Source organism: Nicotiana tomentosiformis, chromosome 8 (assembly GCF_000390325.3).
Source record: "Nicotiana tomentosiformis chromosome 8, ASM39032v3, whole genome shotgun sequence".
NCBI classification, from domain to species: domain Eukaryota; kingdom Viridiplantae; phylum Streptophyta; class Magnoliopsida; order Solanales; family Solanaceae; genus Nicotiana; species Nicotiana tomentosiformis.
Window position 1 is genome coordinate 60,215,845 of NC_090819.1, and position 17,788 is coordinate 60,233,632.

The 17,788-nt window shown below is 39.5% G+C and overlaps 1 protein-coding gene across 1 annotated transcript; it reads left to right on the plus strand.

Annotated features, from left to right (window-relative positions):
* The first annotated feature begins 3,061 nt into the window (after positions 1-3,061).
* On the plus strand, positions 3,062-17,579 carry LOC117274344 (uncharacterized). The gene is made up of 4 exons (XM_033653611.2): positions 3,062-3,736; positions 16,553-16,959; positions 17,214-17,295; positions 17,373-17,579. Exons 1-4 carry the CDS (start codon positions 3,062-3,064, stop codon positions 17,577-17,579), a joined length of 1,371 nt encoding a protein of 456 aa, XP_033509502.2.
* Positions 17,580-17,788: the final 209 nt, after the last annotated feature.

Here is a 17,788-nt window from a genome sequence, read left to right on the forward strand (position 1 = left end):
TCTAAAACAATGAGAGAACATGAATCTTTCAATCAAACACACTAAGGCAAACAATTCTAGTATAATCAAGTTGGAACTTACACCAATTATTCGGACACCAGGAGTTCGATTCTAAGAAGAAGAGAGTTAGCCATACATACCTCAATTGCGCTTCTTTAGACTCTACAATTATCCGGAACCCTTATCAACCTCAATCTACTTTTGCAATATACAAATTGAACCCAAAATTAGGAAAATGTTCATAGTTCTAGTTCACTTTTTATTTTTCCCACACTCTTTATCACATGCATGCAAGATGAACCACTCTCATACCCATGAAGTATTACCCTAGTACACCATTATAGCTATGTTTGAAATTAAGAGCTGGGGTGATGAAATCTTACCTTTTTGGATGAAGAAATTGGGTGCTCTACTTGAGTATTTCCAAGCTTTGAGTGATGGTTGAAGATTGATTGATGAAAATTAGGCCCTCCCTCTTGAACCCTCTCTCTCTCACTCTAGAAGTATCAGAAAATGAGCTCAAAATAGACCTAAGGGGTGTTTTAACTGAATGGGGGTCGGGTTTTAAATTAAGAAAAATGGTGCCCCGACACAGGTCTGCGATCGCATATGCGATCGCATAATGGTTATGCGGTCCGCAAAGTGACCGTAGAAATGGCCCTCAGGGGCCTAAACTTTCGGCTCAGGTATGCGACCAGTATGCGGTCCGCATACTTGTTCTGCGATCGCATAATGCGCCGCAGAACTCCCTCCGCAGAAACCTAAGAGGAATTATGCGACCGATATACGGTCCGCATATCGATTATGCGGTCGCATAATCGACAGCAAAACTGACCTCAAATTGGCCATACTTACTACTTCACTCTGCGGCCATTATGCGGCCGCATAATGGGGCGCAGAAATGCGTTCATCTTCAAAATAATTTTCTCTCAGTACGTAGGGTGCTGTTCAATCCAAAAAGTCCGAACCGCGGCTCGCAAGCGTACGGCGAAGAATTTCTACTATAATAACGCAGGAATCTAACTTGGCACCACGAAACCCCGAGTTTTTGGTTAAAATTTTTACGGGTCCTTACATCCAAGATGGCTATGAGGGAGATGATGAAATATGATTACAGACCAGGAACAGGGTTGGGATCCAGGTCGAACGGGATCACTGAGCCAATTGAACCTAATGGGCAGAAAGGAAGGGCCAGCATAGGATATCAGCCTCCGATGGGGAAAGCTCATACTGGTAGCTCCGGGAAAAAGGTTTTTGTGCTAGAGCATGTTTCAAGTCCATGTCAGAGTTCAGTAACAGAAGATGATATCATCAATGGGATGGGAAAGCTGTTCCTGAATATGATTGAAGAATGATGTGAAGGGATTAACATCAATACACCGACCATAAGGATGCTGAACCAGGGGAAGAGCTGTGGAATTGGACCACCAGTCCATCTATGGTTCGCCGAGAGTCTTGGTAGTATGGAACTGTAAAAGTTTCCTTTTTTGAAAAATGCACGGTCAATTGAGGTCTACACTGTGTCTGTACCTTTTTGATGAAATAAAAGAATCATTTTCTTAAAATATTGCTTACTGCTTCATTTATACTTAGTTTTTCTTTTCAGTAATCAAAATGATAAAAACTCGCATTTTGTGATTGTGACATGTAACGAAACCGTCGAGCGCAATGACCCAGATTACGAGGAGTATGACAAGAGTATGATGCCACACAATCTCCCACAGGAGATCGAACATCTAGAGAGTCAGAAAAAGCCCAACCTTGAAGAAACAGAAGTGGTCAACCTCGAAAATGAAGAAGACGTGAAAGAAACCAGAATCAACATTCATCTAGAAGCCGAGCAGAAGGAAAAACTAGTTGAGCTCCCCCGACAATACATCGATGTGTTCGCATGGTCATATGATGACATGCTAGGATTAATTAGTGACATTGTCCACGTCGACTGCCTACCGATTCTACCAGACCGCCGGTGAAGCATAAACCCAAAAATTTTAAGCCTGATTTGAGTTTGAGGATAAATGAGGAAGTAACCAACCAGATAGAGGTGAATGTGGTAAGGGTCACCAATTATCCCAGCTGGTTGGAAAATATCATCCTAGTACCCCAGAAAAATGGAAAGACCAGGATATGTGTGGATTACCGAGATCTCGACAAAGCTATTCCAAAGGACGACTTCCCTTTACCAAATATCCACATCCTTATCGATAACTGCACGAAGGATGAACTGCAGTCGTTTGTGGATTGTTTCGCTGGGTACCACCAAATCTTGATGCATGAGGAAGAAGCAGAAAAGACAGCCTTCACCACACCTTGGGGAGTTTATTATTATAGAGTCATGTCGTTCGGTCTCAAGAATGTTGGCGCCACCTACATGAGGGCCATGACTACCCTTTTTCACGACATGATTCATAAGGAGATTGAAGTATATATAGATGATGTCATCATTAAGTCTCGAAAGAGTTCAGAGCACTTGGATGATTTGAGGAAATTTTTTGAACGCCTGTGGAGGTACAATTTGAAATTGAATCCGGCACAGTGCGCATTCAGAGTCCCTTCTGGAAAACTATTGGGCTTCATCGTAAGCAGGAAAAGGATAGAACTGGACCCATCAAAAATTAAGGCAATTCAGGAATTGCCACCACCAAAGAGTAAGAAAGATGTGATGAGTTTCCTGGGTAGACTAAATTACATCAGTTACTTCATAGCCCAGTCCATGGTAATCTGTGAACCCATTTTTAAGTTGCTCAAAAAGGATGCTGCCACAAAATGGACAGAAAAGTGCTAGAAATCCTTCGACAGAATCAAGGAGTACCTGTCAAATCCACCAGTGTCGGTTCCCCCTGAGCCCGGAAAGCCATTGTTAATATATCTGTCAGTCTTGGATAACGCCTTTGATTTTGTGTTGGGACAACATGACAAAACTAGGAGAAAGGAGCAGGCCATCTACTACTTAAGTAAGAAGTTCAAGCCAAGCGAGGCCAAATATACTTTGATAGAACACACTTGCTGTGCTTTGACTTGGATCTCCCAGAAACTAAAGCATTATATGTCAGCATACACAATGCATCTGATATCTCAGCTCGACCCGCTCAAGTACATCTTCCAGAAGCCGATGTTGACCGAAAAGCTTGCTAAATGGAAAATTCTCCTCAGCGAATTTGACATTGTGTACATAACTCAGAAGGCTATCAAGGGGCAAGCTTTAGCTGACTACCACGCAGAGAATCTGGTGGATGGGGATTACGAGTCACTCACTACATATTTTCTCGATGAAGAAGTATTATTTGCTGGGGAAGATATTGCAGAATCATACCCTGGATGGAGAATGTTTTTAGATGAAGCAGCAAACTTTAAAGGAGTCAGAATTGAGGTAGTCCTAATTTCGAAATTCGGACAACACTATCCAGCATCGCCAAATATAAGATTACCTTGTACCCATAATATGGATGAATACGAAGCATGCATCCTTAGGATCAGAATGGCAGTTGAGATGAACGCCAAAGAACTTTTGGTCACAGGGGACTGCGATCTATTGATACACCAGGTCCAAGGGGAATGGTCCACCAAAAATGTCAAGATCCTACTGTACCCGCACTGTGTGAAAGAGATATGTAAGAAGTTCACGAAGATTGATTTCAAGCACGTCCCCAGGATTCAGAACGAGTTCGTCGACGCCTTTGCAAATCTTTCATCCATGATTCAGCATCCAGACAAGAACTACACCGACCTTATCGAGGTAGAATGGCTTAGCAATTTGATTATATTTTGGTTATCTTGTTTAAAAAGCATACTTATCCTATCTCTAGTTTTTGTACCCTCATTGTTATATCTGTTGTCCTTGGTTATTTTCTGTGATTTCATTCAATTAAGAACCATCCAGATTGAAAAAGTGAGTATTATATTTTTGTCAAAATTTTGCTACTACTTTTCGAGATTAGACTTGATATTTACTGAGTACACATAATTTTTATACTCATACTATACTTATGTATATTTTGTGTAGATTCTTGTATCAGTACTAGAATCACTCAAGAGGTCATTTAGTAGATACACTCGAAGATTATGGTGGCTATCATTCCTTATTCACAGCTTATATAATCTCCTTCTTATCCATTTTACTGTTATTTGATTTAGGTAGTACTGTTATATTTTAAGACTCAGTCGTACTCTATTTAATTGCTCATGATTTTGTACTACCGGATTTTGTGAGATTGTCATTGTATTTTCGTATTTTGTTGATTGTTTGAGACTTACTTATGTCTTGTCTATATCTTGATAGTGGATTATTCTTGTTTGTCCTGCTGAAATTGGTTATGATTATTGATTTACCTAGCCAGTTAGAATTAGGTACTATCACGATCATTGTCGGGATTTTGGGTCGTAACAGGTGCACAATCTTTGAAGGCAATTTTCCTAATGAGATTAGCTTCATCTGATGCCTAACCGCTTTGTGGGAAGAGCTGGTAAATTGAGGATTTGGGGGCACCCCGTGTCATTATTTTGCTCCGCCGGAAATGTCTATCCTTTTCTCATTCTAAAAGGAATCAGAACTCAAGAAGAATAGGACTAGGCCATTAGGCCTTTAACCGGAAAAATAGGCAAATAGCCCAACAAATATAGAATTGCAAAGAGAACAAAAATCTTGAAGGAAAAAAAAGGATTTTGGTTGTTAGTGGTAAGATTTTCTTGAAATGAACCAAGGGCACATACTAGTTAGTTAATAAGCTAAAGGGACAATTATCTTTTCGAGGAATTTCTGAAAAAGCTTTTCTTTAAATCTTCTTTCTGAAAGTTTCTATATAATCTAGTTAAAACCCCAGCATGCAACTTTATATTGCGGTGAGCATAATTATGATGATAGGGAGCGTTATTTGACAACATTATTATGTCTTTTCGGATTCTGAGATTATTTCGAAAATGGATCAATTGCTAGTAAACTCCTCACTTGTAGCTTTCCTGCTTTTTGAATATAAGAAAAAATCACCATATTAGAATCTTCTTTTTTTTGGTAATTAATCACCATAATAGAATCTTAATTATGTTACTTGTAATATGTGGCAGCAAAAATTGGATTGGATGCATCTAACTGAGAGACAAAGAAACAAATGGATAGTAAAATTTATCAAAGTTGCCAGTTTAGATATGGAACAATAATGAAAAGTTTAACAAGCATAGTTCCTCATTATAAACTATAAATATTATGTATAATAACTATATATAAATCAAATAGATACTCTTTTCTCATTACCTGCGCCATTTCAACTTCTCCAAGATAAAGGCAATGTTGAAAATTTGTACAATGTTATACACTCCCTCTGTTCACTTTTACTTATCCACTTTCGCATATCAAGAGAAAAATAATTTATTTTAGCATTTGTATACGGGTGAAATCGAGCTCATGGTGCATCTCGGTCTCCGACAAGATGAGCCAGGCTCGAGACATGGCGGCAAGGGACCGAAATCGAGCCATAGTCTTACCGGGCCAGAACTCGGGGGCATGACGCCTGCCCTCGAGAATATCGAGGCCATGGTCACGGAATTGGTCCTAGCCTCGAACGACTCCTAAGAACATTGTCAGACAATCCAGCATAGCCAACAGAAAGCCGAAATATCTGTGACCGGCCGGATATCACGGTGGGGATCTCGGCACGTATCGATAAGGAACCGGCAATCAGTAAATCAGAAGATTTTTTACCTTTTATAGAATTGTACCTAAAGTAGGACTCCCCTATTATATAAAGGGGGTCTGATAATTCATGAAGGACTTTAACACGCATTCCAAAATAATATATTATTATTTTCTCTATTATTAGCTCTCTCTTTCTCTCTTGTTCACTAGTGCTGGCCACAGCCGAACCCGGATCGAGGGTGATTATTTCATTACGGCTGGAACTATCCTACTCGTGTGGTTTGAATTTATTTTATCTTTGTTTGTTCAATAGTAACTTAATTTATCGCCTTGTATCAAATTAATCCGTGTATTCTTAAAACCACTTATAAATTTAATTATTATCCGATTTTGAGGGTAAACATCATTAATTACTCATTCCAAATCATTTTCCAAATCCATTAAGATTATACATCAATTAATATGAGTATCATGGTAAATTATGCATTTTAGTTATTATTTCTTATAGGGTGTACAAAGTCAATAGTAGACAAGTAAAAGTGAACGGAGGGAGTATATTCGCCTTGAGGCAAATCTTTTAATTGGTACTCATTCAATAACCACCCCCCTCCCCCACCCCCGAGAAAATTGCAGTTCATGGAATTACACTGTAAAGTGGGCTTGTCCTCAGATGTGGGCTTATTGGGCCTGAAAGAGTTATCCGGCCCAAAATTTGTTTCCCACTTGTTCTCCTCTTTCCCACCCGTTCCTGCTTGTTCTTTTGTTCCACCAATCTTTTGGATATTAACAGAAACCTCATTTTATTATGTAAAGCGTTAACTTCTGCCGGCATAATAATTACTCTCTGTCTCATCCATTTGACAATTTTCGATGGGATACAAACTTTATAAACTACAGTAATTTAGTTTGTGTGTTTTATCACTAAAGGTAGAGAAAAAGTATAATTGAGATGTTCAATTAAAAGAAGAAGTAACCTCTTTTTATTGACATTCTCTTAGTTTCAACGGTGAGAATTAAATACCGTGGTAAAGTGTTAAAACTTGGTTGTTGTAGGTGAAAACATTTATATATATATATATATATATATATATATATATATATATATATATATATATTAGTCTCTATGTACGTGGCTTGCACGAAATACACCAAGCTGCTTAATAGTATTGACATAAGAATATGGATACTTGTTACTTGAAAAGTGTTATTCATTATGGAAATATTAAAATCATTCATCATTCTTTTAGCTATTTATACCATGATTAAATACTTTATTATCACTATTATTTTTTAGTTAATTATGGACGAATTAGGCAAGGAAGACTACTGTGAACATATGAGATTAAACCATATGAACTTGCTTCTTCTTGTTTTTTTTAAGAACTACAAGATGAAGGAGAAACTTATGATCTTTAATTGGAATATGTCAACAATGTTAGTATTGGAGTTTATCGGCACATGTTATCATTCAGATTGTTATAATTTATTTGTCACCATTCTTTTTAATTTCTCTTTTTCCTTTTTCTCACATATGATATAAAGATTTCACTCTTTTACCTTTTTCTCACATTTGACAAGAGTGGGTTGCTCTAGTGGTGAGCACCCTCCACTTCCAACCAAGAGGTTGTGAGATCGAGTCACCCCAAGAGCAAGGTGGAGAGTTCTTGGAGGGAGGGAGCCGAGGGTCTATCGGAAACAACCTCTCTACCTCAGGGTAGAGGTAAGGTCTGCGTACATACTACCCTCCCCAGACCTCACTAGTGGGATTATACTGGGTTGTTGTTGTTGTACTCTTAACAGATTGGTCTTTGTTTACACTTAAAAATGAATAACAATTGAATTTATATGTGGTTTTAAGGATATGCGGATTGATTCAATACAAATGATAAATGACGTTAGAATAAACAGATAAAAGACATAATAAATTGTCAAACCAATAGGGAGAGTGATCCCTGACTCAGTAACGTCTTAACGAAGTGTCTGCCTTCGATCCCGGGCTCACACTAATGAAGAACTGATGAACAAAAAGTAAGAACTTTGAATATTAGAGAGAATAAGAGTATATTTCCTTGATATGGCGTATTACAATGTGTCTAATGAACAATTAGTTTTCCCTTTATATAGTAGGGGAGTTTCACCCTAAGTAGAATTCTAAAAAAGGTAAAAATCTTCCGTTTCGCCGATCACTGATTTTCTGTCGATACGAGCCGAGATTCACGCCGTGATATCCGGTTAGGCACATACATCACGGCTCTTTGTTAGTCGTATGCAGCTACTTGGTAATGCTCTCCGAAGTCTCAATCCTCAAATCGGATCTCGAGGATATGGCCCCGATATCCCCGAGGATAGGTGTTTTACCCGAGCCCCGATACGAGGGGTTCTTCGCTCTGACTCCGATACATTACGGTCACGTTCCTGCTCCGTTTGGCTCATCGGAAAGTCGAGTCATGCAGCGGACTCGATTCTACCCGTATACAGTCTTAATATATTATTTTTTAAATGAAACTACTAATCCTTCTCATACATATTTTTTCCTTCACACATCTAAGGTTAATGTAGACAATCACAATACAATAATGAGCTTCATATGGTAACCTAAAAGAGATTTCATCAAAAGGAGGTGAAAGTATAAATGATACGGGAACAAATCGCTAAAAATTCTAAATAACTATGAACATACAAAATGGGCGAATGCAGTTATATACTTAATTACTTATTAAAATGCAATACAATTAGAAACTTAAAAAATTAATGACAAACAGAATACTGGTCCACCAGTAAAATTATAAATAACCGAAAGAGAAAAGAACAACAGATAATTAGGAATATAACCTTTTAAATCAAGCGAGTTGCCGACTCAAATTCACTCTCCGGCTTCTTCTTTTTTCCTTCACAAGCGATGAGGAACTCTTTTTAATTATCAAAGCTATCCTTTGTAAGTTGTGACCCATTTAGCAAAAAGTTTCTATACAAACATGGATTCTTCAATCACATTCCATTACGATCTAATATTTACTATTCATAATAATTATTTTATTTTTTTAAGTGTATAAAAGCTCATTAATATTTTGAGAATATTTTCATCTATAGTAAAATATAGAATCATGGCGCACATTCGATTAACATAAGTGATCCTTTATTGCCCGATTTATTTAATATGTATCCTAAAGTTAATTGGGTTAAAAGGCAGATAAATAAATATAAGAACTAACAAACACTAAGATACATATGGCCATAAAAAGATGAACTATTGCATTAATGAGTCCTCTGAAAACAAAAACTCAAAGTTATATTTTTCAAGCCAGTGGTGAGAACAATGTAAGAAGCAAATTATCAAAAATAGAAAAAGAAAGAAGCTTTAGAAAAGCAAACACACAGACACCATATATATGAGTATATGTCAACAGGCTATATTAATTGATGCTTGTAAATTCTTACTTGGATATCTTGTATCTGGCCTATGGTTATTTCTCTTGTGATTATATGAAAGTTGGCATTTTTTGATAAGGAATCATATTGAGATAACCTACTCAAAATAAAAGAATGTTAGGCCAATTCAATAAATGGATATCACAATAGTGTTGGTTTTAAAAAATTATATTTGGTTTTAACTTTTAAGATCCTAAATAATACCGTATATATGTGTTTTTTAAAAATATGTTTTCTGAATTAGTGTTATATTCTAAATTGGATATCATAATGACGTAATCTTTGTTCTAAATAAACCTAAGACAAACCTCTATTTAAATATGCACGGACTATCAAAAGAAACCTAAACAAATTACAAAACTAATTAATTGTGATGACAATTTTACCCTAAATAAATATGTTGGAATGCTAATTGGCATCCTGAATTGTTTGTTTTGTTTCGGAACAATAAAACAAGGACTATTTGATGAATATTTAGAATGGCGAAGTTCTAATTTATTAGATTTTTCTGTACTGTAATCTTCTCCATAAAAAAATTAATTAGATTTTTCTGTATGATAATTTTCTCCATAAAAAAATGACCAAATATATAAATAGCCACCTAAAATTGTGAATTTTTATTTAGACACTTTAACTTTAATTAAACGTATTACCTATTGAATACTCAAACTACTAGCAAAATGTCCTATTAAACACCATATGCAGATGTGGCACAATCAGTGAATCTCACATGGAGATGCGAGCATGAATTCTTGAATAATTGAAATGTAAATTTTTTCCATTTTTCTGAAATATTTCTTTTCTTCTACTTTCTCCTTCATCTTCCTCCTAATTTCTCATAGTAATAGTTTTCCTACATATTCACTTCAAAGATATAATCATAAAAGTTCAAAGATCAGATATTCACTAAAAACTTAGTATCCAAGGTTGTCCAACCCCTTCGTAGATCTTCTGTTTCTACTTACCAAAAAAAGGACCTCTGTTTCTTCTGGCGAGGGGAGTGCGGTCGTAAACAGAACATTAGAGTTAATGACAAGGAGGTTGTGTTCCTTGCTCCGGTAACTGTCTTTGTCACTTTGTTAGCTTTACTATTTAAAGTTTATTTTGACTTTTATCCATTGACGGAGAAAACATAGGTGGGTGTTAGGGGTGAGACGGCGTCAGTCCAAGGGTGTCGTAGGGAGTCTCCACCGAGAACTGTGTATGGGCAAAAAATTATTCTAGTTATATTTGGGCCACGTTGACACTTAGAGAACCCTCGAAGGTTGCCACACGTCATCAGTATGATTTTAACAAAGGACGAAGGCTAGGTCGAGGAGTATACGGGTAAAATTGAGCTCGATATTCGATCGAGCTTCCGAACTCCCTGATTATGCCAGAGTCGAAAAATCTGTGATCGGGTGAAGTCGAGCTTGAAGATCGATCTGACGTCTAACACCATCGGCCAAGATCGACACATGGTGATTATGATCGAACCCAAAGCATTGTCAAAGTTAGCCATCGAAACCATCAGATTTGCCCTCGAGTTTACCGAAGGTGTAACCGGTCCTGTTTCCAACGGCCTCGAAGAAAGCTTTGCCAACTCAACCCACAGGAGTCCGTAATTCTCGCCATTAACCAGTCATTATGACAGAAATCACAGAACAACTCAAAAAGGGAACTAACATTCAATAAATCTAGGACTTTTACCTTTTATAGAACAACAAAATAATACCTTAAAAGGTAGATCTCCACTAATATATAAAGGGGATTTGACAATTCATTAGGGACATGGTAACATATACTGATAAGCAATACATTCTCCAAGCTCTTATTCTTTGATATTTTTCTGTCAATAAAAGTGTATTCAACTCAAGGGTGACCTGCATTCTTAAGCTGAATCATCCAATTCCTGTAGTTTGCAGTTATTTTATCGTTATTTATTTTTATTCTAATTTAATTTATCGCTTTGTATCAAGTTAATCCACATGTCCTTATAACTACTAACAAATTCAATTGTTATCCGATTTTGAGGGTAAACAGAGTCAACAGAGATCGAGGTCGAGGACGAGTACTCTCCTTAACGGAACAGTAACGACTAGTTTTAGGGATAAGACTTTAAAGAGAATATTTCAGTGAATATTCCTACGATCTGTACTATTAGGGTTATGTTGCTCATGTTCTCTTATAAATAAAAAGAGTTGTAGTTATAGAAGGGGATTGGACACTCATTGTAATAGAACAACACTTTGACATTCTCTAAAGATTCTTGCTTTATATACATACAAAATATATTTTTTTCTCATATCAGATTCTAACTTTTATCCCATGATCCAAGAAGAATACGAATATTCAAAGGTTCATCAATCACTCATTATTTTTGGGGGGATACCACCGAATTCAACCCTTTTATGGTTGTCTCACTTGCATTTATTTACTTAAATGCCATTATATTTCATTTATTACTATTGAATGCTATCTTCTTTGCTCTTGGGCCATTAAATACTGTCTTTGCTGCATATTTATTATTATCCGGCGGCACTTGAGCCATTTTATCACAAAATCAATCAAACGACCTTTTGGATATTAATATTGGCTAAGATTAACTCAAATCTGTTAGAAAATCTAATTGTTTACACCTAGATCAAAATTTTAGGTCAAACAGTTTGGCGCCGTCTGTGAAAATTTTCTTAGCCAATGTTTTAGTTTCCACTAGATCTACAACTCACGTGACTTGTTAATCTAACAAACCATAAAGTTTATCTCTCTTCTCTGTGCGTACAAAATTTCCATGGCAGATAACCAAAGAAATGGGACGAGGGCAACAGATAATGTTCCCATCAACCTCTTGAACGCAATCAATGAAGGCTATGACACCCGCGATGAGGGGGTAACGCCAACGGCCTCTCCCAGACGAGAAAGGTCACCCCACCTTTCTGCGGCAAAGCAAAATCAAACGGGAAAGGACCCTCCATGTCCGCGGGAGAAGGGGCACCACCAGCTATGAAAAACTCCTTAAAGCGTGGCTAACTGATACCCTAGTTAGTGTACTCAACAAACAAGCTCGATGCACGACTACGGAAATACAAGAGCCCATGAAGCACAACGAGGGAACGAACAGGACGACCGATCAGACCTTCCAACTTCAGGTAAAACCCATGATGTTACTGACAATGCAGGTGACAACGTCCTCGCTGCCGTTTTCAAGAGAATGGAAGAAATGGAGAATGAAAACAAGGTGCTCAGATACCAAAAGAAAGAACACCGAAACGAGTAGACAAGATACCTGGCGCCCCTACATTACTGTAAAAAAAAGGACGTCGGTAGGTTCATAAAACAGCCATATAGCGAGAAAGCGGCCCCACATGCCATACCAAATACCATCAAGATGCCACCATATCTCAGAATATACAATGGGACAACCGACCCGGAAGACCATGTGACTCACTACGTCACCCTTGTGAAGGGCAACGGCCTCACCAAGGAGTAGGAGTCCTCCATTTTACTGTAAATAATTGACGAAACCCTCACCGGAGGGGCATTAACATGGTATTCATAGCTACCGGCCCGCTCAATATAAACGTTCGGAGAAATGGTCGACAAGTTCATGACGGCATATGTCGGGGCCGAGAAAGCCGAAACAAGAGTAAACGACATCTTCACCATCAAACAATCCTCGGGAGAGAGACTGAGGGACGCCCTCGCCCGATTCAACAGGGTAAGGATGACCTTACTAAATATTTCTGAAGGGATGGCCGTCGAAACCTTTCAGAACGGGTTGAGTAGAGAGGGTTCAAAAGCGACCAGAAAGCTGCTGAGCCAATTAATAAAGTATCCTCCAACCACTTGGGATGAAATTCATAATGCCTACTATGCCGAGGTTAGAGCAGATGATGACAACCTCAACGGACCAACTCGACGACTCATCTCGGTAAAAACCGAACCCAGGAAAGAACGAAGAGATAATATAAGGAGAAATCACCCTGTCTCACGGCCAAATAGGGAAGGACACCAGCCCTATGTCATGGAACCCGATCCTCCTTCCTTTCTCTATGATGATGGCCCGTCTAGGCCGAGATTGGGGACTCACAGGAACGAGAGAGGTATTACCCCTTATTATCTGCTCACAATTTTTGTGTTTCACCTACAAAGGTGATCTACGCCCTTGAGAAGCTTGGAACAAAGGTGAAATGGCCGCCAAAGATGAGCTCCGATCCGAGCACCAGGAAATCCGACGCCCTCTGCGAATTGCACCAGGAACGCGAACACAAAATAGAAGATTGCATCGCCCTAAGGCAAGAGATAGCGAATATGTTACATCAAGGGCACCTCAAAGAACTACTTAGCGACAAAGGCAGGAACACCTTAATCGGGGGTTGAGAACGTCAAGGCCCGCCAAAGCCACCCTCACCAGCTCGTACCATCAATATGATTATTGGTGGAAGCGACGATGCCTCCATCAACAGGATCAAGTTCACCGCCACCCACGAACGGTATGACGGACTTGAAGAAAGTATCATCTTCGATGAGTCAGATGCCGACGGTTTGAATTTCCCTCACATTGATGCCTTTATCATTACTTTATAAATTTTAGATACTGATGTTAAATAAATCATGGTAGATGATTGAAGTGGGGCGTGAATCATCCATCCCCGCGTCCTCGCCCAGATGAGACTCGAGGATAAGATAGTGCCACGCTGCATCACACTAACCGGCTTTAACAATGTAGTTGAACAGACTTCGGGAGAAATTACACTCCCCGTCCTCGCCGGTAGGGTAACTCTAGAGACAACGTTCCATATCATGGACCAGGCCACCACGTACAATGCCATAGTGGGACAACCATGGATACACCCTATGAGAGCCGTCCCCTCCAACTTATAACAAGTGATCAAATTCCCAACACCTTGGGGAATATTCAACATATGAGGGGAACACTGCACATCCCAGGAATATTACCGAATCGCCATGGACAGCACGACAACTCAAAAAATGAAAGATAAGGAAAAAGAAACATAGCAATCAGCAGGGTCGGGGTCGCCACAAGATAGAGCTAGGGAAGTCATTATGGACCCCGAAACGTTCAAAGCCGCAAAGTCAACCATAGAAGACCTCGACCCCGTTCAATTAGACCACAGTGACCTCAGTAAAAAGGCCTACATCGGCTGTAAACTCCGAGAACGAGGAAAATTTAGTCAATTCTTAATAACTAATGCAGATTTATTTGCCTTCAGCCATGCAGATATGCCAGGTATCCCCAAAGATATCGCCACACACAAACTAAACGTCGACCTCTTTAATCCCCCCGGTAAGGCAGGTCCGATGAAAGTTCAACCCCACTATCAATGATGTCGTCCACGAGGAAGTAGAGAAGCTATTAGCGAACTGCTCCATCAGGGAATAGAAGTACCCCAAATGGATAGCCAATGTGGTGATGGTCAAAAAGAAAAATGAGAAATGGAGGATATGTGTGGACTTCACAGTCCTAAACAAAGCATGCCTGAAAGATTCATTCTCATTGCCACATATCGACCAACTCATTGACGCAACATCGAGGAACGAGCTGCTAAGTTTCCTGGATGCATATTCGGGTTATAATCAGATACTCATTGAGGAAGAAGACCAAGAAAAAACCACGTTCATCACCCACAAGGGAACATACTGTTATAGGGTCATGCCGTTTGTATTAAAGAACGCAAGGGATACCTATTATAAGTTGGTCACAAAAATGTTCAAATACCAACTCGGCAAAATTATAGAGGTATATATTGACGACATACTGATCAAATTCGTGAGGGCAGAGGATAACATCCACTTGAAGGAAGCTTTCGACATACTAAGACAGTATGGGATAAAACTAAACCCCGAGAAATGCGCTTGGCGTAGCCTCAGGAAAATTCTTGGGCTTATTAGTATTGCAGTGAGGAATTGAAGTCAACCCAAATCAAATCAACGTTATCGACGAGATACCTGATCAATTGACTACTAAGAAGTAAGTCCAAAGACTGACTGGTCGAATTACCGCCTTATGAAGATTTATCTCGCGGTCGTCTGATAGATATTAGAGGTTTTTCAGCGTACTCAAAAAGGATAACGGCCCCGAGTGGACGCCTGAGTGCATGCAAGTACTGCGAGAACTGAAGGCATATTTGTCATCGCCACCTTTACTCTCAAAGCCCGAACCCGGGTAACACCTCCTCGTCTACCTTGATGTCTCCGAAGTAGAAGTAAGTGCAGTCCTGATTCGAGAAAACAAAGGTACGCAATCTTCTATTTATTACATCAGTAAAACACTTATCGACGCCGAGACGAGGTACTCATACCTCGAGAAATTGGCCCTGGCATTGGTCGTAGCTTCACAAAAGCTTAGACCCTATTTCTAGAGCCACCCTATCTCGGTTGTCACCACTTTTCCTTTAAGAAACATTTTCCATAAACCTGAGCTATCGAGGAGGCTGGCCAAATGGGCCATCAAGTGAGCACGACATCATATATCAGCCCCAAACAACAATAAAGTCGCAAGTGCTCTCCAACTTAGTCGCAGACTTTAGCGCAAAAGTAATGCCTAAGTCCGAGAAGGAGGCCGCTCAAGCTTCTCTTCAAACATAAGACCTCTAGGTCCTGAACACCGACGGCGCATCCAATGCTTCCGGATCTGGACTGGGACTCATACGAAAAGTCCTCACCGGCGAAGTAATTCGCCAGTCCATAAGATGCCCAGATATGACTAACAACAAGGCGGAGTATGAGGCTGTAATTGTATGGTTGAGGCTAACACTCAAATTAAAAAAGCGTAATCCATTTCCTCAGCTCGTAGTCAACCAAGTTACGGGGACTTTCCAAATTAAAAAACAAAGGTTGCAAAAATATCAAGCCGAGATCCGCAAGTTGCTACCCAATTTCGACGAATGTCAGCTCGACCAAATCCTACGAACTCAGAACATCTAAGAAGATGGCCTCGCCAAGTTGGCCGGCACCACCAAAAGCATCACGGACGGGGACAACGGCGTAGTCCATCTCCTCAACTCATCACTAGACCAAATTGAGGTAAAATCTGTAAGTTTAACTTGGGACTGACGCAATTGTATGGTTACGTATTTGCAGGATGGGACCCTCCCAAACGACAAAAAGGAAGCTAAAAAACTAAGAATGCAAGCAGCCAGATACACCCTCCTTCATAACGACTTATACAAGAGAACATATGGCGGTCCTTTGGCAAAGTGTTTAAGACCAAACCAAACCCAACGCGTTCTCGAGGAAGTCCACGAAGGCCATTGCCTCATACGGGCCGGGTATTACTAGCCCACTATGAAGAAAGATGCCTCAAAATTTGTGAAGAAATGTGAGCAATGTCAGAAATACGCCCTAATAATCCTCCAAGCAGGCGAATACCTTCATTCGTTCACCTCTCCATGGCCATTTATTAAGTGAGGAATGGACATCGTGGGGTCATTCCTACCGGGGCAAGGTAATGTACGATATATTTTAGTTTTAACTGACTATTTCTCTAAATAGGTGGAAGCAGGGGCATTTTCCCATATTCACGAACAAGAGGTTATTACTTTCATATGGAGAAACATCATATGTCGATTCAGCCTACCTAAAGAGATAAGCTGTGACAACGGACCTCAGTTCACAGGAAGAAGAACCACCGAGTTCTTTGAAAAATGGTATATCAAAAGAATACTTTCAACTGCTTACCACCCAGCTAGCAACGGACAAGCGGAATCCTTTAATAAGACGATACTAAACATCATGAAGAAGGAACTTGAAGAGGTAAAGGGACTGTGGCCAGAAATACTCCCAGAAGTATTATGGGCACACAAGACTACCCCGAAGATGAGCACAGGTGATACACCTTACTCCCTCATCTATGGAACAGAAACGGTCATACCAATCAAAGTCGGAGAACCCAGCATGAGGTAATCCCATGAAAGCGGTACCAACAATGATGAGAATATGATGCAAGATCTCGACGAGGTCGAGGAGTGACGAGACATGGAGTACATAAGGATGGTCGCTCAGAAACAGCAAGCAGAACGCTATTACAACAAAAAGGCAAAGGTTCGATTACTCAAGGTTGGAGATTACATACTCAAAGCCAAAACCCAAGAAAATAGGGACCCACGAGAAGGCAAATTGGGAACGAACTGGGATGAACCATACAAAATTATAGGAAAAGCAGACAAAGGCTCATTCTAATTGGAAACCATAGGAGGGAAGCTCCTACCAAACAATTGGAATATCAGCCACCTCAAGTACTTCAATTTCTAAAAAATAAGAAGCGCCCCATAAGTCTTACTCCTTTTTCCTCATTTTAATGTTTTTCCAATAGGGTTTTCTCAAGGAGTTTTTTAATAAGACGATGAGTGGGACATTTCAAATTGAAGTATACAAGATCAAACCAATTTTTCATTGCCCGACTCCTCAAGTTTCTCCAAGTCGAACAATGAAGGGACTAGATATACTGGGACTGGGACTGGAACGCCAACCAACACTCAAAACCTCTTATATTCTCCAAAATTTCCCAAGGGCAAAATAATGTAATCAGAGCAACGACATCAAAGTAATAAAAGTTCTTGTTTATCGAAACTACCATAATGAATGGCTAAGTTTGACCAAGTTCGAACAACACCTATTGGCCCTCGGCCACGATTTAATGAATGGTTAAGTTTGACCAAGCTCGAAAAATACCTATTGGCCTTCAGCTATGATTTAATGAATGGTTAAGTTCGACCAAGTTCGAACAAT